This window comes from Procambarus clarkii, chromosome 14 (assembly GCF_040958095.1).
Source record: "Procambarus clarkii isolate CNS0578487 chromosome 14, FALCON_Pclarkii_2.0, whole genome shotgun sequence".
Lineage (NCBI taxonomy): Eukaryota > Metazoa > Arthropoda > Malacostraca > Decapoda > Cambaridae > Procambarus > Procambarus clarkii.
In genome coordinates, this window is record NC_091163.1 from 48,709,225 (window position 1) to 48,734,189 (window position 24,965).

At 47.6% G+C, this 24,965-nt stretch overlaps 1 protein-coding gene across 4 annotated transcripts in view; it reads left to right on the top strand.

The window, feature by feature from the left end:
• The window catches only part of LOC123752293 (uncharacterized), a 148,071-nt gene extending 124,679 nt beyond the window's left edge, over positions 1 to 23,392 (top strand). For all 4 annotated transcript variants that reach the window (XM_069324605.1, XM_069324604.1, XM_069324606.1 and 1 more), the window contains 2 exons: positions 16,286 to 16,465; positions 16,582 to 23,392. In XM_069324605.1, the coding sequence (XP_069180706.1) occupies positions 16,286 to 16,465; positions 16,582 to 17,097 (696 nt within the window). In that variant the 3' untranslated portion in view covers positions 17,098 to 23,392. The remainder of the gene's footprint in view (positions 1 to 16,285; positions 16,466 to 16,581) is intronic.
• Positions 23,393 to 24,965: the final 1,573 nt, after the last annotated feature.

Genomic DNA, 24,965 nt, shown 5'->3' on the forward strand with positions numbered 1-24,965 from the left:
TGTTGTGGTTGTGTGTGTGATGGTTGTGTGTGTGGTGGTTATGAGTGTGGTGGTTGTGTGTGGTGGTTGTGAGTGTGATGGTTGTGTGTGTGGTGGTTGTGTGTGTGGTGGTTGTGAGTGTGGTGGTTGTGTGTGTGGTGGTTGTGTGTGTGTGTGGTGGTTGTGTGTGTGTGTGGTGGTTGTGTGTGTGTGTGGTGGTTGTGTGTGTTGTGGTTGTGTGTGTGGTGGTTGAGTGTGGTGGTTGTGTGTGGTGGTTGTGAGTGTGATGGTTGTGTATGGTGGTTGTGAGTGTGATGGTTGTGGGTGTGGTGGTTGTGTGTGTTGTGGTTGTGTGTTGTGGTTGTGTGTGTGCTGGTTGTGTGTGCGCTGGTTGTGTGTGTGCTGGTTGTGTGTGTGGTGGTTGTGTATGTGATGGTTGTGTGTGTGTGTGGCGGATGTGAGTGTGTGTGGTGGTTGTGAGGGTGATGGTTGTGTGTGTGTGGTGGTTGTGTGTGTGGTGGTTGTGAGAGTGTGGTGGTTGTGTGTGTGTGTGGTGGTTGTGTGTGTGTGGTGGTTGTGTGTGTGGTGGTTGTGTGTGATTGGTGGTTGTGTGTGTTGTGGTTGTGTGTGTGCTGGTTGTGTGTGTGGTGGTTGTGTGTGTGTGTGGTGGTTGTGTGTGTGTGTGGTGGTTGTGTGTGTGGTGGTTGTGTGTGTGTGTGGTGGTTGTGTGTGTGGTGGTTGTGTATGTGATGGTTGTGTGTGTGTGTGGCGGATGTGAGTGTGTGTGGTGGTTGTGAGGGTGATGGTTGTGTGTGTGGTGGTTGTGAGTGTGGTGGTTGTGTGTGTGGTGGTTGTGTGTGTGGTGGTTGTGAGTGTGGTGGTTGTGTATGTGATGGTGGTGTGTGTGGTGGTTGTGTGTGTGTGGTGGTTGTGAGTGTGGTGGTTGTGTATGTGATGGTGGTGTGTGTGGTGGTTGTGTGTGTGGTGGTTGTGAGTGTGGTGGTTGTGAGTGTGGTAGTTGTGTGTGGTGGTTGTGAGTGTGTGTGGTGGTTGTGAGTGTGGTGGTTGTGTGTGGTGGTTGTGTGTGTGGTGGTTGTGTGTGTGGTGGTTGTGAGTGTGGTGGTTGTGTGTGGTGGTTGTGTGTGTGGTGGTTCTTGTAACTCCATATTCATCAAGAACTGTAAAAAACCACTATCGCAGGCCCTTCACATTCTGTGGAGACAAAGCCTAGATACTGGCGTTATCCCTGACATACTAAAAACAGCAAAGATAGCACCACTCCATAAAGGAGGAAATAAGGCAGAGGCAAAAAATTACAGACCGATAGCACTAACATCGCACATCATAAAAATTTTGAGAGAGTGCTTAGAAGTAAGATCACAAAATACATGGGATCACAGCAACTCCATAACCCCGGACAACATGGTTTCAGAACAGGGCGCTCTTGCCTGTCGCAGTTGCTGGGCCACTATGATATGGCATTAGATGCTATGGAAGACAAACAAAACGCTGATGTAATTTACACAGATTTCGCAAAAGCTTTTGATAAATGTGACCATGGTGTTATTGCACATAAAATGCGCTCAAAAGGAATTACCGGAAAAATAGGCAGATGGATCTACAATTTCCTGACTGACAGAACCCAATGTGTAATAGTCAACAAAATAAAATCCAGCCCATCAACCGTGAAGAGCTCAGTCCCCCAGGGTACTGTGCTTGCTCCAGTACTTTTTCTCATCCTCATATCGGACATAGACCAGAACACAACCTATAGCACTGTATCATCCTTTGCAGATGACACTAGGATTTTCATGAGAGTTGGCAACATAGAGGACACGGCAAACCTCCAATCAGATATAGATCAGGTCTTTCTATGGGCTACAGAAAATAATATGGTATTCAACGAGGATAAGTTTCAGCTCATGCGCTACGGAAAAATTGAAAATATAAAAACAGAAACCACGTACAAAACGCAGGCAAATCATAACATAGAACGAAAAGGCAATGTAAAGGACCTTGGTGTACTCATGTCGGAAGACCTTACCTTTAAAGAACACAATAAAGTAGCCGTCACAACTGCAAGAAAAATTACAGGTTGGATAACAAGAACTTTTCACACTAGAGATGCTATACCGATGATGATACTTTTCAAAACGCTTGTGCTATCTAGAGTGGAGTACTGCTGCACAATGACAGCCCCTTTCAAAGCTGGAGAAATTGCTGACCTAGAGAGCGTGCAGAGATCCTTTACTGCTAGAATCCACTCAGTAAAACATCTAAATTACTGGGACCGACTAAAGAGCCTAAATCTGTACTCCCTTGAGCGCAGGCGGGAGAGATACATAATAATTTACACGTGGAAAATAATTGAGGGGCTGGTCCCAAACCTGCACACAGAAATAACACCACATGAGACCAGAAGACATGGCAGGATGTGCAGAATACCCCCGTTGAAAAGCAGAGGTGCAACAGGTACTCTGAGAGAGAACTCTATCAACATCAGAGGCCCGAGACTGTTCAGCACGCTTCCACTACACATAAGGGGCGTAACTGGCAAACCCCTCACAGTGTTCAAGAGAGAACTGGATAAGCACCTCCAAAGGATACCTGATCAACCAGGCTGTGACTCATACGTCAGGCTGCGAGCAGCCGCGTCTAACAGCCTGGTTGATCAGTCCAGCAACCAGGAGGCCTGGTCGACGACCGGGCCGCGGGGACACTAAGCCCCGGAAGCACCTCAAGGTAGCCTCAAGGTAGGTAGGTGTGTGGTGGTTGTGTGTGTGGTGGGTGTGTGTGGTGGTTGTGGTTGTGTGTGTGGTGGGTGTGTGTGGTGGTTGTGGTTGTGTGTGTGGTGGTTGTGTGTGTGTGGTGGTTGTGTGTGTGATGGTTGTGTGTGTGGTGGTTGTGTGTGTGTGATGGTTGTGTGTATGGTGGTTGTGAGTGTGGTAGTTGTGGGTGTGATGGTTGTATGTGTGATGGTTGTGTGTGTGTGTGGTGGTTGTGTGTGTGTGATGGTTGTGTGTGTGGTGGTTGTGTGTGTGTGATGGTTGTGTGTATGGTGGTTGTGAGTGTGGTGGTTGTGGGTGTGATGGTTGTGTGTGTTGTGGTTGTGTGTGGTGGTTGTGTGTGTGATGGTTGTGTGTGGTGGTTGTATGTGGTGGTTGTGAGTGTGGTGGTTGTGTGTGTGGTGGTTGTGTGTGTGGTGGTTGTGAATGTGGGGGTTGTGTGTGGTGGTTGTGGTTGTGTGTGGTGGTTGTGAGTGGTGGTTGTGTGTGTGATGGTTGTGTGTGTGATGGTTGTGTGTGTGGTGGTTGTGTGTGTGGTGGTTGTGAGTGTAATGGTTGTGTGTGGTGGTTGTGTGTGTGTGTGTGTGTGTGTGTGGTGGTTGTGTGTGTGGGTGGTGGTGGTTGTGTGTGGTGGGTGTGGTGGTTGTGGGTGTGGTGGTTGTGGGTGTGGTGGTTGTGAGTGTGTTGGTTGTGTGTGGTGGTTGTGTGTGTGGTGGTTGTGAGTGTGGTGGTTGTGAGTGTGGTGATTGTGAGTGTGGTGTTTGTGTGTGTGGTGGTTGTGAGTGTGGTGGTTTTGTGTGTGGTGGTTGTGTGTGTGGTGGTGGTGTGTGTGGTGGTTGTGTGTGGTGGTTGTATGTGGTGGTTGTATGTGTGGTGATTGTGAGTGTGGTGTTTGTGTGTGTGGTGGTTGTGAGTGAGATGGTTGTGTGAGATGGTTGTGTGTGTGGTGGTTGTGAGTGTGTTGGTTGTGTGTGGTGGTTGTGTGTGTGTGGTGGTTGTGTGTGTGTGGTGGTTGTGTGAGTGTGGTGGTTGTGTGTGTGTGGTGGTTGTGTGTGTGTGGTGGTTGTGTGTGTGGTGGTTGTGTGTGTGTGGTGGTGGTGTGTGTGGTGGTGGTGGTGAGTGTGGTGGTTGTGAGTGTGGTGGTGTGTGTGTGGTGGTTGTGTGTGTGGTGGTTGTGTGTGTGGTGGTTGTGTGTGTGGTGGTTGTGTGTGTGGTGGTTGTGTGTGTGGTGGTTGTGTGTGTGGTGGTTGTGAGTGTGGTGGTTGTGTGTGTGGTGGTTGTGTGTGTGGTGGTTGTGAGTGTGGTGGTTGTGTGAGTGTGGTGGTTGTGTGTGTGTGATGGTGGTGAGTGTGGTGGTTGTGTGTGCGGTGGTTGTGAGTGTGATGGTTGTGTGTGCGGTGGTTGTGAGTGTGGTGGTTGTGTGTGTGGTGGTTGTGTGTGTGGTGGTTGTGTGTGTGGTGGTTGTGTGAGTGTGGTGGTTGTGTGTGTGGTGGTTGTGTGTGTGATGGTTGTGTGTGTGGTGGTTGTGTGTGTGGTGGTTGTGTGTGTGGTGGTTGTGAGTGTGGTGGTTGTGTGTGTGTGATGGTGGTGAGTGTGGTGGTTGTGTGTGCGGTGGTTGTGAGTGTGATGGTTGTGTGTATGTGGTGGTTGGTGTGTGTGGTGGTTGGTGTGTGTGGTGGTTGTGAGTGTGGTGGTTGTGTATGTGGTGGTTGTGAGTGTGGTGGTTGTGAGTGTGGTGGTTGTGTGTATGTGGTGGTTGTGTGTATGTGGTGGTTGGTGTGTGTGGTGGTTGGTGTGTGTGGTGGTTGTGAGTGTGGTGGTTGTGTGTGTGGTGGTTGTGTGTGTGGTGGTTGTGAGTGTGGTGGTTGTGTGTGTGGTGGTTGTGTATGTGGTGGTTGTGAGTGTGGTGGTTGTGTGTATGTGGTGGTTGGTGTGTGTGGTGGTTGTGAGTGTGGTGGTTGTGTGTGCGGTGGTTGTGTATGTGGTGGTTGTGTGTGTGGTGGTTGTGAGTGTGATGGTTGTGTGTGTGGTGGTTGTGTGTGTGGTGGTTGTGAGTGTGGTGGTTGTGTGTGGTGGTTGTGTTTGTGGTGGTTGTGTGTGTGGTGGTTGTGAGTGTGGTGGTTGTGTTTGTGGTGGTTGTGTTTGTGGTGATTGTGTGTGTGGTGGTTGTGAGAGTGTGGTGGTTGTGTGTGGTGATTGTGTGTGTGGTGGTTGTGTGTGTGTGGTGGTTATGTGTGTGGTGGTTGTGTGTGTGGTGGTTATGTGTGTGATGGTTGTGTGTGTAGTGGTTGTGTGTGTAGTGGTTGCGTGTGTGGTGGTTGCGTGTGGTGGTTGTGTGGGTGATGGTTGTGTGTGGTGGTTGTGTGTGTAGTGGTTGTGTGTGTGTGGTGGTTATGTGTGTGATGGTTGTGTGTGTAGTGGTTGTGTGTGTGGTGGTTGCGTGTGGTGGTTGTGTGGGTGATGGTTGTGTGTGTGGTGGTTGTGTGTGGTGGTGGTTGTGTGTATGTGATGGTTGTGTGTGTGGTGGTTGTGTGTGTGGTGGTTGTGTGTGTGGTGGTTGTGTGTATGTGATGGTTGTGTGTGTGGTGGTTGTGTGTGTGGTGGTTGTGAGTGTGGTGGTTGTGTGTGTGTGGTGATTGTGTGTGTGGTGGTTGTGTGTGTGGTGGTTGTGTGTGTGTGGTGGTTGTGTGTGTGTGTGGTTGTATGTGTGGTGGTTGTTTGTGTGGTGGTTGTGTGTGTGTGGTGGTTGTGTGTGTGTGTGGTGGTTGTGTGTGTGTGTGGTGGTTGTGTGTATGTGATGGTTGTGTGTGTGGTGGTTGTGTGTGTGTGGTGGTTGTGTGTTTGTGTGGTGGTTGTGTGTGGGGTTGTATGTGTGGTGGTTGTTTGTGTGGTGGTTGTGTGTGTGGTGGTTGTGTGTGTGTGGTGGTTGTGAGTGTGGTGGTTGTATGTGTGGTGGTTGTATGTGTGTGTGGTGGTTGTGAGTGTGATGGTTGTGAGTGTGTGGTGGTTGTATGTGTGGTGGTTGTTTGTGTGGTGGTTGTGGGTGTGATGATTGTGAGTGTGGTGGTTGTGTGTGTGGTGGTTGTGTGTGTGATGGTTGTGTGTGTGGTGGTTGTGTGTGTGTGTGGTGGTTGTGTGTGTGGTGGTTGTGTGTGTGGTGGTTGTGTGTGTGGTGGTTGTGGGTGTGGTGGATGTGGGTGTGGTGGATGTGGGTGTGGTGGTTGTGTGTGTGGTGGTTGTGTGTGTGGTGGTTGTGGGTGTGGTGGTTGTGTGTGTGGTGGTTGTGTGTGTGGTGGTTGTGTGTGTGTGGTGGTTGTGTGTGTGTGGTGGTTGTGTGTGTGTGGTGGTTGTGTGTGTGTGGTGGTTGTGTGTGTGTGGTGGTTGTGGGTGTGGTGGTTGTGTGTGTGTGGTGGTTGTGTGTGTGTGGTGGTTGTGTGTGTGTGGTGGTTGTGTGTGTGTGGTGGTTGTGTGTGTGGTGGTTGTGTGTGTGGTGGTTGTGTGTGTGGTGGTTGTGTGTGTGTGGTGGTTGTGTGTATGGTGGTTGTGAGTGTGGTGGTTGTGTGTGTGGTGGTTGTGTGTGTGATGGTTGTGTGTGGTGGTTGTGGGTGTGGTGGTTGTGTGTGTGTGGTGGTTGTGTGTGTGTGGTGGTTGTGTGTGTATGGTGGTTGTGTGTGTGGTGGTTGTGTGTGTGTGGTGGTTGTGTGTGTGGTGGTTGTGTGTGTGTGGTGGTTGTGTGTGTGGTGGTTGTGTGTGTGTGGTGGTTGTGTGTGTGGTGGTTGTGTGTGTGATGGTTGTGTGTGGTGGTGGTTGTGTGTGGTGGTGGTTGTGTGTGGTGGTGGTTGTGTGTGTGGTGGTTGTGTGTGTGGTGGTTGTGTGTGTGGTGGTTGTGTGTGATGGTTGTGTGTGTGGTGGTTGTGTGTGTGGTGGTTGTGTGAGTGGTGGTGTTGGGTGTGGTGGTTGTGTGGTGGTTGTGTGTGTGGTGGTTGTGAGTGTGGTGGTTGTGTGTGTGTGGTGGTTGTGTGTGTGATGGTTGTGTGTGTGGTGGTTGTAGGTGTGGTGGTTGTAGGTGTGGTGGTTGTGTGTGTGTGGTGGTTGTGTGTGTGTGGTGGTTGTGTGTGTGTGGTGGTTGTGTGTGTGTGGTGGTTGTGTGTGTGGTGGTTGTGTGTGTGTGTGGTGGTTGTGTGTGTGGTGGTTGTGTGTGTGGTGGTTTTGAGTGTGGTGGTCGTGTGTGTGGTGGTTGTGTGTGTGGTGGTTGTGGGTGTGGTGGTTGTGTGTGTGGTGGATGTGTGTGTGGTGGTTGTGTGTGAGGTGGTTGTGGGTGTGGTGGTTGTGTGTGTGGTGGTTGTGTGTGTGGAGGTTGTGTGTGTGGTGGTTGTGTGTGTGTGTGGAGGTTGTGTGATGGTTGTGTGTGTGATGGTTGTGTGTGTGGTGGTTGTGTGTGTGGTGGTTGTGTGTGTGGAGGTTGTGTGTGTGATGGTTGTGTGTGTGGTGGTTGTGTGTGTGGTGGTTGTGTGTGTGTGGAGGTTTTGTGGTGGTTGTGTGTGTGTGGTAGTTGTGTGTGTGTGGTAGTTGTGTGTGTGGTGGTGGTTGTGTGTGTGGTGGTTGTGTGTGTGGTGGTTGTGTGTGTGGTGGTTGTGAGTGTGGTGGTTGTGAGTGTGGTGGTTGTGAGTGTGGTGGTTGTGAGTGTGGTGGTTGTGAGTGTGGTGGTTGTGAGTGTGGTGGTTGTGAGTGTGGTGGTTGTGAGTGTGGTGGTTGTGTGTGTGTGTGGTGGTTGTGTGTGTGGTGGTTGTGTTTGTGGTGGTTGTGTGTGTGGTGGTTGTGTGTGTGGTGGTTGTGTGTGTGGTGGTTGTGTGTGTGGTGGTTGTGTGTGTGTGGTGGTTGTGTGTGTGTGGTGGTTGTGTGTGTGTGGTGGTTGTGAGTGTGGTGGTTGTGTGTGTGGTGGTTGTGTGTGTGGTGGTTGTGAGTGTGGTGGTTGTGAGTGTGGTGGTTGTGAGTGTGGTGGTTGTGAGTGTGGTGGTTGTGAGTGTGGTGGTTGTGTGTGTGGTGGTTGTGAGTGTGGTGGTTGTGAGTGTGGTGGTTGTGTGGTGGTTGTGTGTGTGGTGGTTGTGTGTGTGATGGTTGTGAGTGTGGTGGTTGTGTGTGTGTGGTGGTTGTGTGTGTGTGGTGGTTGTGTGTGTGTGGTGGTTGTGTGTGTGGTGGTTGTGTGTGTGTGGTGGTTGTGGGTGTGTGGTGGTTGTGTGTGTGTGGTGGTTGTGTGTGTGTGGTGGTTGTGTGTGTGTGGTGGTTGTGTGTGTGATGGTTGTGTGTGGTGGTGGTTGTGTGTGTGGTGGTTGTGTGTGTGATGGTTGTGTGTGTGGTGGTTGTGTGTGTGGTGGTTGTGTGAGTGGTGGTTGTGTTTGTGGTGATTGTGTGTGTGGTGGTTGTGAGTGTGGTGGTTGTGTGTGTGTGTGTGGTGGTTGTGTGTGTGTGGTGGTTGTGAGTGTGGTGGTTGTGTGTGTGTGGTGGTTGTGTGTGTGTGGTGGTTGTGAGTGTGGTGGTTGTGTGTGGTGGTTGTGTGTGTGGTGGTTGTGAGTGTGGTGGTTGTGAGTGTGGTAGTTGTGTGTGGTGGTTGTGAGTGCGGTGGTTGTGTGTGTGTGGTGGATGTGTGTGTGGTGGTTGTGTGTGTGGTGGTTGTGTGTGTGGTGGTTGTGTGTGTGGTGGTTGTGGGTGTGATGGTTGTGTGTGTGGTGGTTGTGTGTGTGGTGGTTGTGAGTGTGGTGGTTGTGAGTGTGGTGGTTGTGTGTGTGGTGGTTGTGTGTGTGGTGGTTGTGAGTGTCGTGGTTATGAGTGTGGTGGTTGTGTGTGTGGTGGTTGTGTGTGTGGTGGTTGTGAGTGTGGTGGTTGTGAGTGTGGTGGTTGTGTGTGTGGTGGTTGTGAGTGTGGTGGTTGTGTGTGTGGTGGTTGTGTGTGTGGTGGTTGTGAGTGTGGTGGTTGTGAGTGTGGTGGTTGTGTGTGTGGTGGTTGTGAGTGTGGTGGTTGTGTGTGTGGTGGTTGTGTGTGTGGTGGTTGTGAGTGTGGTGATTGTGGGTGTGGTGGTTGTGGGTGTGGTGGTTGTGTGTGTGGTGGTTGTGTGTGTGGTGGTTGTGTGTGTGGTGGTTGTGTGTGTGGTGGTTGCGAGTGTGGTGGTTGCGAGTGTGGTGGTTGCGAGTGTGGTGGTTGCGAGTGTGGTGGTTGCGAGTGTGGTGGTTGCGAGTGTGGTGGTTGCGAGTGTGGTGGTTGCGAGTGTGGTGGTTGCGAGTGTGGTGGTTGCGAGTGTGGTGGTTGCGAGTGTGGTGGTTGTGTGTGTGATGGTTGTGAGTGTGGTGGTTGTGAGTGTGGTGGTTGTGTGTGTGGTGGTTGTGTGTGTGGTGGTTGTGTGTGTGGTGGTTGTGTGTGTGGTGGTTGTGTGTGTGGTGGTTGTGTGTGTGGTGGTTGTGTGTGTGTGTGGTGGTTGTGTGTGTGTGTGGTGGTTGTGTGTGGGTGTGGTGGTTGTGTGTGGGTGTGGTGGTTGTGTGTGGGTGTGGTGGTTGTGTGTGGGTGTGGTGGTTGTGTGTGGGTGTGGTGGTTGTGTGTGGGTGTGGTGGTTGTGTGTGGGTGTGGTGGTTGTGGGTGTGGTGGTTGTGTGTGGGTGTGGTGGGTGTGGTGGTTGTGTGTGGGTGTGGTGGTTGTGTGTGGGTGTGGTGGTTGTGTGTGGGTGTGGTGGTTGTGTGTGGGTGTGGTGGTTGTGTGTGGGTGTGGTGGTTGTGTGTGGGTGTGGTGGTTGTGTGTGGGTGTGGTGGTTGTGTGTGGGTGTGGTGGTTGTGTGTGTGGTGGTTGTGTGTGGGTGTGGTGGTTGTGTGTGGGTGTGGTGGTTGTGTGTGGGTGTGGTGGTTGTGTGTGTGGTGGTTGTGTGTGTGGTGGTTGTGTGTGTGTGTGGTGGTTGTGTGTGTGTGTGGTGGTTGTGTGTGTGTGTGGTGGTTGTGTGTGGGTGTGGTGGTTGTGTGTGGGTGTGGTGGTTGTGTGTGGGTGTGGTGGTTGTGTGTGTGGTGGTTGTGTGTGTGGTGGTTGTGGGTGTGGTGGTTGTGGGTGTGGTGGTTGTGGGTGTGGTGGTTGTGGGTGTGGTGGTTGTGGGTGTGGTGGTTGTGGGTGTGGTGGTTGTGTGTGTGGTGGTTGTGGGTGTGGTGGTTGTGTGTGTGGTGGTTGTGTGTGTGGTGGTTGTGTGTGTGGTGGTTGTGTGTGTGGTGGTTGTGTGTGTGTGGTGGTTGTGTGTGTGTGGTGGTTGTGTGTGTGTGGTGGTTGTGTGTGGTGGTGGTTGTGGGTGTGGTGGTTGTGGGTGTGGTGGTTGTGGGTGTGGTGGTTGTGGGTGTGGTGGTTGTGGGTGTGGTGGTTGTGTGTGTGGTGGTTGTGGGTGTGGTGGTTGTGGGTGTGGTGGTTGTGGGTGTGGTGGTTGTGGGTGTGGTGGTTGTGGGTGTGGTGGTTGTGGGTGTGGTGGTTGTGGGTGTGGTGGTTGTGGGTGTGGTGGTTGTGTGTGTGGTGGTTGTGGGTGTGGTGGTTGTGGGTGTGGTGGTTGTGTGTGTGGTGGTTGTGTGTGTGGTGGTTGTGTGTGTGTGGTGGTTGTGTGTGTGTGGTGGTTGTGTGTGGTGGTGGTTGTGTGTGTGGTGGTTGTGTGTGTGTGGTGGTTGTGTGTGTGGGGGTTGTGTGTGTTGTGGTTGTGTGTGTTGTGGTTGTGTGTGTGGTGGTTGTGTGTGTGGTGGTTGTGTGTGTGGGGGTTGTGTGTGTTGTGGTTGTGTGTGGTGGTTGTGTGTGCGGTGGTTGTGTGTGGTGGTGGTTGTGTGTGGTGGTGGTTGTGTGTGTTGTGGTTGTGTGTGGTGGTTGTGTGTGTGGTGGTTGTGTGTGGTGGTGGTTGTGTGTGTGGTGGTTGTGTGTGTGTGGTGGTTGTGAGTGTGGTTGAAGGGGGCATCTCCCCCGAAATATTAAAGTTGTCGTAGGGTATTCATAATTTATTATCCTGATACATGTGAAAGGTGCTGCACCTAGGCCAAGTTTCAGCATCTCAGCCTAAATAGAGACGGAGAAAAAAAAATAAAAAAAATAAATATTTTTCAACAATGTTCAATTGCTTTCACAGCCCACAATTGTGAACCAAAATCATTTCTACGACACTCGCTATGACCTTACTATATAATAAAGATTGTCTAGTATGATCTTTATCCCAGATGTATTAAGTGCAATAATACAGATTTTTAAAAGTTTCCCAAAAACGTATGCAACAAAATGAAGTGTATCATTATTTATAAAATCAATAAATCTACGTAGATAAGAAAATCCACTTGAGTTTTTAGAGGCATAAACTCTACATATAATGTGCAAGTTTCATGTAAATTGAATATTAAATAAAGGCTGTGAAAGCAGATCTAGTTGTAAAAGTTGGAGTTGCGTAGCGCGCGCGACAAGTTACTCTACCTGCGGTCACTCGTGACTGGTGATTTACGCATTGCGGCCAGCTCGTATGGAGAGCTCGCATGCATCTAGCTGTCAATGCTTTTCTCTTGTTCGTTTGGTAAGTCATATTGCAGTACAAATAGCAAAAATAGCATGTTCTGGGAGATATTGTGAGAGCGCGTCAGCATACATCCTCTCTCCATGACAGACACACAGTCACTGAGGGGGGCTGCACCCTCTCTGTCACTCCATACTGTTGCCATATGTGTGATTTTATATTAATTTTATGCATAACATGTTATTTTCAACGCTATTACGAAAAATAAGACTTCTACAACGTAAGATACAATACCCCGCGGCGCGAGGACCAGATTCACGAAAGTTGCAGCGGGAAATTTGACTCTAATTACGTTATTTTTCAAGATATCATTAAACGGTTTGGACCACAGTGTTGCCAGAACGTTGTAGTATTTTTCGTAATTTTTCGTAAATATTCCATTTTTCATCGGATTTTCGGGTACCATGGCCCCTGAAGTAGAGGTTGTGGTGTGTGTACTCACCTAATTGTACTTCCCTGGCTTGAGCTCCGGCTCATTGTTCCCACCTCTCAGCTTTTAATCAACTGATGTACAGGTTCCTGAGCCTATTGGGCACTGTCATATCTACATTATAAACTGTGGATGGAGTCAGCCTCCACCACATCACTTCCTAATGTATTCCATACACCAACTATTCTGATGATGAAAAATTCTTTCTAATGTCTCTGTGGGTCATTTGGGTACAATGTTTCCTCCTGTGTCCCCTTGTTTGAACACCACCCGTGTTAGGCTGTCTGTCGTTATTAATTCCTCGTAGAATTTTGTATGTTGTAATCATGTCTCCCCCAACTCTTCTGTCTTCCAACAACATGGGGGTTTAATTCATGTAGCCTTTGCTTGTAACTCATACCTCGTAGTACTGGAACTAGTCTGGTGGTACAGTATACCTTTGAACCTTCTCAAACTTCGACTTGTGCTTGACTAGGTATGGACTCCATGCTGGAGCTGCATACTCCAGGATTGGTATGACATATGTGGTATACAAGGTTTTAAACGATTCCTTACACAAATTTATAAAGGCAGTTCAGATATTAGACAGTCTTGCATATGCCACTGATGATAACCTTTTGATGTGGGCTTCAGGAGACAGGTTCGGTGTAACATCATCTCCCAGATCCTTCTCTCTGTCCGTTTCTTGGAGGATTTCATCTCCTATTTGTTACCGTGAGTCTGGCCTCCTGCTCCCTACACCTAGCTTCATTACTTTACATTTACTTGAGCTAAACTCTAGTAGCCATTTGTTGAACCATACTTCCAGTTTGTCCAGGTCATCTTGGAGCATTTTGCTGTCTTCCTCTGTCTTAATCCTGCTCATAATTGTCGCATCATCAGCAAACATTAAGAGGAATGAGTCTAATCCCTCTGGAAGATCCTTTACATATATGAGAAACAGGATAGGTTCAAAAAGTGATCCTTGTGGGACTCGACAGGTGACATCTCACCACTTTGACATCTCAGCCTTCACAGTGACTCGCTGTCTTCTGTTGCCTAGGTACTCCTTTATCCACTGGAGTACCTTCCCTGTCACTGCTGCTTGCTTCTCTAGTTGATGTGTTAGTCTCTTATGGGTAGTGTGATGTGCTGGTTGTGGGAGTGGTGACTGATAATGGTGCTGACACTGTCCACAGGTGATAATGGTGCTGACACTGTCCACAGGTGATAATGGTGCTGACACTGTCCACAGGTGATAATGGTGCTGACACTGTCCACAGGTGATAATGATGCTGACACTGTCCACAGGTGATAATGGTGCTGACACTGTCCACAGGTGATAATGGTGCTGACACTGTCCACAGGTGATAATGGTGCTGACACTGTCCACAGGTGATAATGATGCTGACACTGACCACAGGTGATAATGGAGCTGACACTGTCCACAGGTGATAATAAGGCTGACACTGACCACAGGTGATAATGGTGCTGACACTGTCCACAGGTGATAATGGTGTTGACACTGTCCACAGGTGATAATGGGGCTTACACTGTCCACAGGTGATAATGGAGCTGACACTGACCACAGGTGATAATGGTGCTGACACTGTCCACAGGTGATAATGGTGCTGACACTGTTCACAGGTGATAATGGGGCTGACAATGTCCACAGGTGATAATGGGGCTGACACTGACCACATGTGATAATAGGGCTGACACTGTCCACAGGTGATAATGGTGCTGACACTGTCCACAGGTGATAATGGGGCTGACACTGACCACAGGTGATAATGGTACTGACACTGTCCACAGGTGATAATGGTGCTGACACTGTCCACAGGTGATAATGGGGCTGACACTGTCCACAGGTGATAATGGTGCTGACACTGTCCACAGGTGATAATGGAGCTGACACTGTCCACAGGTGATAATGGAGCTGACACTGTCCACAGGTGATAATAAGGCTGACACTGACCACAGGTGATAATGGAGCTGACACTGTCCACAGGTGATAATAAGGCTGACACTGACCACAGGTGATAATGGAGCTGACACTGACCACAGGTGATAATGGAGCTGACACTGTCCACAGGTGATAATAAGGCTGACACTGACCACAGGTGATAATGGAGCTGACACTGACCACAGGTGATAATGGAGCTGACACTGTCCACAGGTGATAATAAGGCTGACACTGACCACAGGTGATAATGGAGCTGACACTGTCCACAGGTGATAATGGAGCTGACACTGACCACAGGTGATAATGGGGCTGACACTGACCACAGGTGATAATGGAGCTGACACTGTCCACAGGTGATAATGGGGCTGACACTGTCCACAGGTGATAATGGTGCTGACACTGTCCACAGGTGATAATGGGGTTGACACTGACCACAGGTGATAATGGGTCTGACACTGTCCACAGGTGATAATGGTGCTGACACTGTCCACAGGTGATAATGGGGCTGACAATGTCCACAGGTGATAATGGGGCTGACACTGACCACAGGTGATAATAAGGCTGACACTGACCACAGGTGATAATGGAGCTGACACTGACCACAGGTGATAATGGAGCTGACACTGACCACAGGTGATAATGGAGCTGACACTGACCACAGGTGATAATGGAGCTGACACTGTCCACAGGTGATAATGGAGCTGACACTGACCACAGGTGATAATGGAGCTGACACTGACCACAGGTGATAATGGAGCTGACACTGTCCACAGGTGATAATGGGACTGACACTGACAACAGGTGATAATGGGGTTGACACTGTCTGCAGGTAATAATGGGGCTGACACTGTCTACAGGTGATAATGGGCCTGACAATATCTGCAGGTGATAATGGGGCTGACACTGTCCACAGGTGATAATGGGGCTGACACTGTCTACAGGTGATAATGGGCCTGACAATATCTGCAGGTGATAATGGGGCTGACACTGTCCACAGGTGATAATGGGGCTGACACTGACCGCAGGTGAAAATGGGGCTGACACTGACCACAGGTGATAATGGGGCTGACACTGACCACAGGTGATAATGGGGCTGACACTGTCCACAGGTGATAATGGGGCTGACACTGTCTGCAGGTGATAATGGGGCTGATACTGACCACAGGTGATAATAGGACTGACACTGTCCAGAGGTGATAATGGGTCTGACACTGTCCACAGGTGATAATGGGGCTGACACTGACCACAGGTGAAAATGGGGCTGACACTGACCACAGGTGATAATGCGCCTGACACTGACCACAGGTGATAATGGGGCTGACACTGTCTGCAGGTGATAATGGGGCTGACACTGACCACAGGTGATAATAGGACTGACACTGTCCAGAGGTGATAATGGGTCTGACACTGTCCACAGGTGATAATGATGCTGACACTGACCACAGGTGAAAATGGGGCTGACACTGTCTGCAGGTGATAATGGGGCTGACACTGACCACAGGTGATAATAGGACTGACACTGTCCACAGGTGATAATTGAGCTGACACTGTCCACAGGTGATAATGGTGCTGACACTGACCACAGGTGATAATGGGTCTGACACTGTCCACAGGTGATAATGGGGCTGACACTGTCCACAGATAATATTGAGCTGACACTGTCCACAGGTGATAATGGTGCTGACACTGTCCACAGGTGATAATGGGTCTGACACTGTCCACAGGTGATAATGGGGCTGACACTGTCCACAGGTATTAATGGGGCTGACACTGACCACAGGTGATAATGGGGTTGACACTGACCACAGGTGATAATAGGTCTGACACTGTCCACAGGTGATAATGGGGCTGACACTGTCCACAGGTGATATTCGGGCTGACACTGTCCACAGGTGATATTCGGGCTGACACTGTCCACAGGTGATATTCGGGCTGACACTGTCCACAGGTGATAATGGGGCTGACACTGTCCACAGGTATTAATGGGGCTGACACTGACCACAGGTGATAATGGGGTTGACACTGACCACAGGTGATAATGGGGCTGACACTGACCACAGGTGATAATGGGGCTGACACTGACCACAGGTGATAATGGAGTTGACACTGATCACAGGTGATAATGGGGCTGACACTGTCCACAGGTGATAATGGGGCTGACACTGTCCACAGGTGATAATGGGGCTGACACCACAGGTGATAATGGGGCTGACACTGTCCACAGGTGATAATGGGGCTGAGACTGGCCACTGGTAATAATAGGGCTGACACTGTCCACAGGTGATAATGGGGCTGACACACACCACAGGTGATAATGGTACTGAGACTGTCTGCAGGTGATAATGGGGCTGATACTGACCACAGGTGATAATGGGGCTGACACTGTCCACATGTGATAATGGAGCTGACACTGTCCACAGGTGATAATGGGGCTGTCACTGACCACAGGTGATAATGGGTCTGACACTGACAACAAGTGATAATGGAGTCGACACTGATCACAGGTGATAATGGGGCTGACACTAACCACAGGTGATAATGGAACTGACACTGTCCACAGGTGATAATGGGGCTGACACTGTCCACAGGTTGAGGACCTCCGCAGGATGAGGGAGCCCGTCAAGAGCCTGGTGGAGGCTGGCCGGGTGGTGGCCGTCCAGGAAGACCAAGATGGCCGCCGCTCCGCCAGGATAACTCTACAAGACGGACAGCTGTACCTCCACCCACTCCTGCGTCAGCCCACGCCCGCCCACGCCCACACCATCCAGGTTACTTTATTACACCCACTAGTCTTACTGACATTACTGACTTACTGAGTTGTGATAACTAATATGATAACATTTTGTTATACAGTTACCAGCATGATTTATATCATCTTGTGCAGGAGAGTGATGTTGTGGGCGTGCTGGACCCCTCCTGCACCCTGGCGTTCCTTGACCTCGGGTGGGCGGGGTCAACAAGAGGGCGGGTCACCATCCGGCTGACCCCTGACACTCCGGTGGCCAGACAGTTTGTGTTGTTGTGTACGGGCCAGCGGGGCCACACCTTCCGCAACACTAAACTGTTGGGGGTGGAGTACAAGGGTTACCCGGGGGAGTATGTGGTGGGCGGAGAATACGAGAGTAATGATGGTAAGGGAGGAGCCCCACTGTTGCCTGACCTCCGGGGGCGGTACCGGCAGTCAGGCCAGGCAGGAGCTGTGAGGTCCTGGTGGTGGCCGCTGGAGGGTCCCAGGAGTGCCCAGTTCGCCATCGCCACCAGGGACCGCCAGGCTGGTCACCAGTGGCCATATGTCTTCGGTGATGTGGTGAGCGGCCTGGATGTGGTGAGGGCAGCAGTCAACCACAGTGACATTACGGAGGTGACTGTGGTGGACTGTGGTGTTGTGCTGCCACTCTAGTTCACTGTACCATCACCATCACTACTGTGTGTTGTGCTGCCACTCTAGTTCACTGTACCATCACTACTGTGGTGTTGTGCTGCCACTCTAGTTCACTGTACCATCACTACTGTCGTGTTGTGCTGCCACTCTAGTTCACTGTACCATCACCATCACTACTGTGTGTTGTGCTGCCACTCTAGTTCACTGTACCATCACTACTGTGGTGTTGTGCTGCCACTCTAGTTCACTGTACCACCACCATCACTACTGTGGTGTTGTGCTGCCACTCTAGTTCACTGTACCACCACCATCACTACTGTGGTGTTGTGCTGCCACTCTAGTTCACTGTACTACCACCATCACTACTGTGATGTTGTGCTGCCACTCTAGTTCACTGTACCATCACTACTGTGGTGTTTGCTGCCACTCTAGTTCACTGTACCATCACCATCACTACTGTGGTGTTGTGCTGCCACTCTAGTTCACTGTACCATCACTACTGTGGTGTTGTGTTGCCACTCTAGTTCACTGTACCATCACCATCACTACTGTGTGTTGTGCTGCCACTCTAGTTCACTGTACCACCACCATCACTACTGTGTTGTGCTGCCACTCTAGTTCACTGTACCATCACCATCACTACTGTGTGTTGTGCTGCCACTGTACTTCACTGTACCACCATCACTACTGTGGTGTTGTGCTGCCACTCTAGTTCACTGTACCATCACTACTGTGTGTTGTGCTGCCACTCTAGTTCACTGTACCACCACCATCACTACTGTGTTGTGCTGCCACTCTAGTTCACTGTACCATCACCATCACTACTGTAGTGTTGTGCTGCCACTCTAGTTCACTGTACCATCACTACTGTGTGTTGTGCTGCCACTCTAGTTCACTGTACCACCACCATCACTACTGTGGTGTTGTGCTGCCACTCTAGTTCACTGTACCACCACCACCACTACTATGGTGTTGTGCTGCCACTCTAGTTCACTGTACCATCACCATCACTACTGTGGTGTTGTGCTGCCACTCTAGTTCACTGTACCTCCACTACTGTGGTGTTGTGCTGTCACTCTAGTTCACTGTACCATCACCATCACTACTGTGGTGTTGTGCTGCCACTCTAGTTCACTGTACCACCACCATCACTACTGTGGTGTTGTGCTGCAACTCTAGTTCACTGTACCATCACCATCACTACTGTGGTGTTGTGTTGCCACTCCAGTTCACTGTACCATCACTACTGTGGTGTTGTGCTGCCACTCTAATTCACTGTACCATCACTACTGTGGTGTTGTGCTGCCACTCTAGTTCACTGTACCATTACCATCACTACTGTGGTGTTGTGTTGCCACTCTAGTTCACTGTACCATCACTACTGTGGTGTTGTGCTGCCACTCTTGTTCACTGTACCATCACTACTGTGGTGTTGTGCTGCCACTCTAGTTCGCTGTACCATCACCATCACTACTGTGGTGTTGTGTTGCCACTCCAGTTCACTGTACCATCACTACTGTGGTGTTGTGCTGCCACTCTAGTTCACTGTACCATCACTACTGTGGTGTTGTGCTGCCACTCTAGTTCACTGTACCATCACCATCACTACTGTGGTGTTGTGTTGCCACTCTAATTCACTGTACCATCACTACTGTGGTGTTGTGCTGCCACTCTAGTTCACTGTACCATCACCATCACTACTGTGGTGTTGTGCTGCCACTATAGTTCACTGTACCATCACCATCACTACTGTGGTGTTGTGCTGCCACTCTAGTTCACTGTACCATCACTACTGTGGTGTTGTGCTGCCACTCTAGTTCACTGTACCATCACTACTGTGGTGTTGTGCTGCCACTCTAGTTCACTGTACCATCACTTATATGGTGTTGTGCTGACACTCTAGTTCACTGTACCATCACCATCACTACTGTGGTGTTGTGCTGCCACTCTAGTTCACTGTACCATCACTACTGTGGTGTTGTGCTGCCGCTCTAGTTCACTGTACCATCACCATCACTACTGTGGTGTTGTGCTGCCACTCTAGTTCACTGTACCAACACTACTGTGGTATTGTGCTGCCACTCTAGTTCACTATACCACCACCATCACTACTGTGGTGTTGTGCTGCCACTCTAGTTCGCTGTACCATCACTACTGTGGTGTTGTGCTGCCACTCTAGTTCACTGTACCATCACTACTGTGGTGTTGTGCTGCCACTCTAGTTCACTGTACCATCACTACTGTGGTGTTGTGCTGCCACTCTAGTTCACTGTACCATCACCATCACTATTGTGGTGTTGTGCTGCCACTCTGGTTCACTGTACCATCACTACTGTGGTGTTGTGCTGCCACTCTAGTTCACTGTACCACCACTACTGTGGTGTTGTGCTGCCACTCTAGTTCACTGTACCATCACCATTACTACTGTGGTGTTGTGCTGCCACTCTAGTTCACTGTACCATCACTACTGTGGTGTTGTGCTGCCACTCTAGTTCACTGTACCATCACTACTGTGGTGTTGTGCTGCCACTCTAGTTCACTGTACCATCACCATCACTATTGTGGTGTTGTGCTGCCACTATAGTTCACTGTACCAACACTACTGTGGTATTGTGCTGCCACTCTAGTTCACTATACCACCACCATCACTACTGTGGTGTTGTGCTGCCACTCTAGTTCACTATACCACCACCATCACTACTGTGGTGTTGTGCTGCTACTCTAGTTCACTGTACCATCACCATCACTACTGTGGTGTTGTGCTGCCACTCTAGTTCACTATACCACCACCATCACTACTGTGGTGTTGTGCTGCCACTCTAGTTCACTGTACCATCACCATCACTACTGTGGTGTTGTGCTGCCACTCTAGTTCACTGTACCATCACCATCACTACTGTGGTGTTGTGCTGCCACTCTAGTTCACTGTACCATCACTACTCTGGTGTTGTGCTGCCACTCTAGTTCACTGTACCATCACTACTCTGGTGTTGTGCTGCCACTCTAGTTCACTGTACCATCACCATCACTGCTGTGGTGTTGTGCTGCCACTCTAGTTCACTGTACCATCACTACTGTGGTGTTGTGCTGCCACTCTAGTTCACTGTACCATCACTACTGTGGTGTTGTGCTGCCACTCTAGTTCACTGTACCATAACCCATCACCATCACTCCTGCATCACTATGGACTGTGGGTTTTGATGCCAATGTAATTCAAGCTCAACCTTTATCACTATATTACCATAACTTCACTATCTTTGGTGTTTAACTATCATACGTGACTATCACTGCTGTATCACCATCAATTGCTCTTTCGCAGTACTGACACCTATCATTGCTATATCACTATCACCTCACTATAACATCTATATCACCATCACCTCAGGTCCCACACCTGGGATAATGTACTGACCATGTTGAGTAACTGATTGTTGGTGTCACTATATGACAGCTGTTGTCACCGTTATATCACCAACAGCTCACTATCACTTTCACTGCTTCACCAACATCATCTCACTTTCACTGCTTTATCACCTCACACTGATATATTTCCTCCTTACTTTCACTAATATATCACTATCTTTGCTACATCACCACTACTGCACCATCACTGCTATATCACCATCACCTCACTATCACTGTTATATCACCACCTCACTATCACTTGCTATATCACCATCACCTCACTATCACTGCTATATCACCACATCACACTATCACTGCTATATCACCACATCACACTATCACTGCTATATCACCATCACCTCACTATCACTGCTATATCACCACCACCTCACTATCACTGCTATATCACCACATCACACTATCACTGCTATATCACATCACACTATCACTGCTATATCACCATCACCTCACTATCACTGCTATATCACTACCTCACTATCACTTGCTATATCACCATCACCTTACTATCACTGCTATATCACTATCACTGCTATGTCACCATCACCTCACTGTCACTAATATATCACCATCACTTCACTATCACTTGCTATATCACCATCACCTCACTATCACTTGCTGTATCATCATCACTGGTATATCACCTTCACCTTACTATCACTGCTATATCACCATCACCTGCTATATCACCATCACCTGCTATATCACCATCATCTGCTATATCACCATCACTGGTATATCACCTTCACCTCACTATCACCATCACCTCACTATCACTGCTATATCACCTTCACCTCACTATCACTGCTATATCACCATCACCTCACTATCACTGCTATATCACCATCACTGGTATATCACCTTCACCTCACTATCACTGCTATATCACCATCACTGGTATATCACCTTCACCTCACTATCACTGGTATATCACCTTCACCTCACTATCACTGCTATATCACCATCACTGGTATATCACCTTCACCTCACCATCACTGCTATATCACCATCACTTGTACATCACCATCTCCTCACTATCACTGGTATATCACCTTCACCTCACTATCACTGCTATATCACCATCACTGCTATATCACCATCACTGGTACCTCACTATCACTGCTATATCACCATCACTGCTATATCACCTTCACCTCACTATCACTGCTATATCACCATCACTTGTACATCACCATCACCTCACTATCACTGCTATATCACCATCACTTGTACATCACCTTCACCTCACCATCACTGCTATATCACCATCACTGGTATATCACCATCACTGGTATATCACCTTCACCTCACTATCACTGCTATATCACCTTCACCTCACTATCACTGCTATATCACCTTCACCTCACTATCACTGCTATATCACCATCACTGGTATATCACCTTCACCTCACCATCACTGCTATATCACCATCACTTGTACATCACCATCTCCTCACTATCACTCAGGTCCCACACATGGGGTCAAACACTAAGCTAAGTAACAAAACTTAGCTGTGGATAAGCTGCCATGTATATATTTTACACCAGAATATAACAATGTAATATAATATATATTATTTCATTATCCATAGTGTTACTCTACAGTTGTAAATTGGTCGGTGCTTGTTAGTCTGTAAATAATATTACTGCTAAACACTACTAATAATTATGTGTTTAAATCACGAAAATTTACTCATGATGAAAAATTTGTTTCAATAATTACCCCTGGAATCATTCCATGGTTTAGATATGTTGATGATATTTTGTGTATATGGCCTACAGATGTAAACACAGACGAATTTGTAGCTAAACTTAATGATCAAGTCACCTCTAGAAAATTTACTATGGAGACTGAAATTGGTAAATGTTTGCCATTCTTAGATATACTTATTCATAGGGAAGATTGTTCACTAAAGTTTAGTTTTTACAGGAAGTCTACGAATAATTTATCTTATTCATTATTTCTCAGGACAGATACAATGTGAAAAAATCTATTTTTTCCTCTATGTATCTCAAGAGCTCTTCGGGTTGTTAGTCCAGAAATCTTTGATGAAGAGTTTAAGAATATTGATTCTATTGGTCTCAAGCTTTGTTATCCACTGAGTTTTTTGGAAGTTTGCCGTAGCAAAGCACGTCGTACATATTATAATAATATATGCAGTGAGAAAATTCCCCCAAAGAATGTGTTGTGTTTACCATATTTTTCTGGGTTTGAAAATATTGTCAAGGCCTTGAAACTTTTTGATGTACATGTATTGTTTAATTACAAAAATACTTAGAAAACTATTAGCTAGAAACAGTCCTCGTAGTGATAATTGTATCATATATAAAATACCTTGTAAAGATTATAATAGGTTCTATGTTGGGCAAACATCTTAAGATCTGAAATGTAGAATGTCGCAACATAAATACTCTGTAAGACATGGCCAATTGTCTAATGCGTTGTTTGTTCATTTGTCAGAAAATTCCCACCAAATTGATTGGGAGATGGCTTCTTCATTAACGAATTGTAAAAGCACTTTCAATAGGAACATAACTGAATCTGCTTTAATATAGATCACAAAATTATGTAACTTGAACATTAGCAGTGGTTTGTATAATTTAGATCCATTTTTGATTGATCAGTTAAAGGGCATTTTTAGTAGGATCATCGATACACATTTGTCTCACTAATACCATGTTAATATCCACTATTTTATTAATATCAATGTATGGGCCTATTGGCCCATAGGATGCAGCCCCCTATTTACATCCACCCATTCCCAGTCATACGTTTATCATTGTACCTCACTTCACTTCACCTCTCTCCTGCCTATATATGTCCAAATCTATGTACATGTAACTCACCCTTCTGAAGATGTATTATTAAATACGAAAGTACTTAAGGAAATTCCTGTTTCAATTCTTCCTTCGTGGTCTGACACTGTCACTACTAATAATTATGTTAATTGTAATAGTTATGGCAATTATGTTTTGTAACTGTTTGTTAACAGTTTCCATTGACTGTTGCCATACTGGTCCATGGTGTGTTGTGATATTACCATACTGGTCCATGGTGTGTTGTGATATTACCATACTGGTCCATGGTGTGTTGTGATATTACCATACTGGTTCATGGTGTGTTGTGATATTACCATACTGGTCCATGGTGTGTTGTGATATTACCATACTGGTCCATGGTGTGTTGTGATATTACCATACTGGTCCATGGTGTGTTGTGATATTACCATACTGGTCCATGGTGTGTTGTGATATTACCATACTGGTCCATGGTGTGTTGTGATATTACCATACTGGTCCATGGTGTGTTGTGATATTACCATACTGGTCCATGGTGTGTTGTGATATTACCATACTGGTCCATGGTGTGTTGTTATATTACCATACTGGTCCATGGTGTGTTGTGATATTACCATACTGGTCCATGGTGTGTTGTGATATTACCATACTGGTCCATGGTGTGTTGTGATATTACCATACTGGTCCATGGTGTGTTGTGATATTACCATACTGGTCCATGGTGTGTTGTTATATTACCATACTGGTCCATGGTGTGTTGTGATATTACCATACTGGTCCATGGTGTGTCGTTATATTACCATACTGGTCCATGGTGTGTTGTGATATTACCATACTGGTCCATGGTGTGTTGTGATATTACCATACTGGACCATGGTGTGTTATATTACTATACTGGTCCATGGTGTGTTGTGATATTCCCATACTGGTCCATAGTGTGTTGTGATATTGCCATACTGGTCATACAAATACAGGTTTGGATAACCTTGTGGTTATCCAAACCTGTATTTGTATGTTCTCTCCATGTTCCTAAAATATCCTCTCAAATGTCCATTCCATATTTTTCACCTGTTTCTCCATATTTTCCATTATCTACCAATGTTCACAGCATGTTCTCTGCCAGTTCAAGTCATATTTTTGCATTCTCTTTCATGTTTTCTATGTTCTTTGTCATATTCTCAATGTTCTCAGCAAGTTGTTCACTGGGTTCATGTCATTCTCATTCATGTTCTCTGTGTACTTTCTCATGTTCCCCGTATGTTCACTGTGTCCACCGCATTCTCTTACATGATCTTTAAAATCAAATGTACAATTATTTCTTCCATTCAGTAACTAGTTCTTTGTCAAATACTATCAACAGCAACATTACTAATTCTTAACAAGTTACTACAAAGTAACTTTGTAGTAACTCATCACCTTTATTTTCAAAAACTATGTCCATGTATTTTTGCTTAACAATTTATTATTTGTTACCAGCACTGTTTGTAAACAAATCTTCACTTTATACAGTAACAAATTTACCAAGATAAACTTGTTCTTTTTAACTAAAAGTTTTTGCCAACAAAAAAATAATCACATTCGTCATCTTTTCTTGTCTTTTCTTAACTAAACTCATTCGTCAATCAACTAAAAATAGTCAGGATTAGCTTCGTTCAACACTGTTC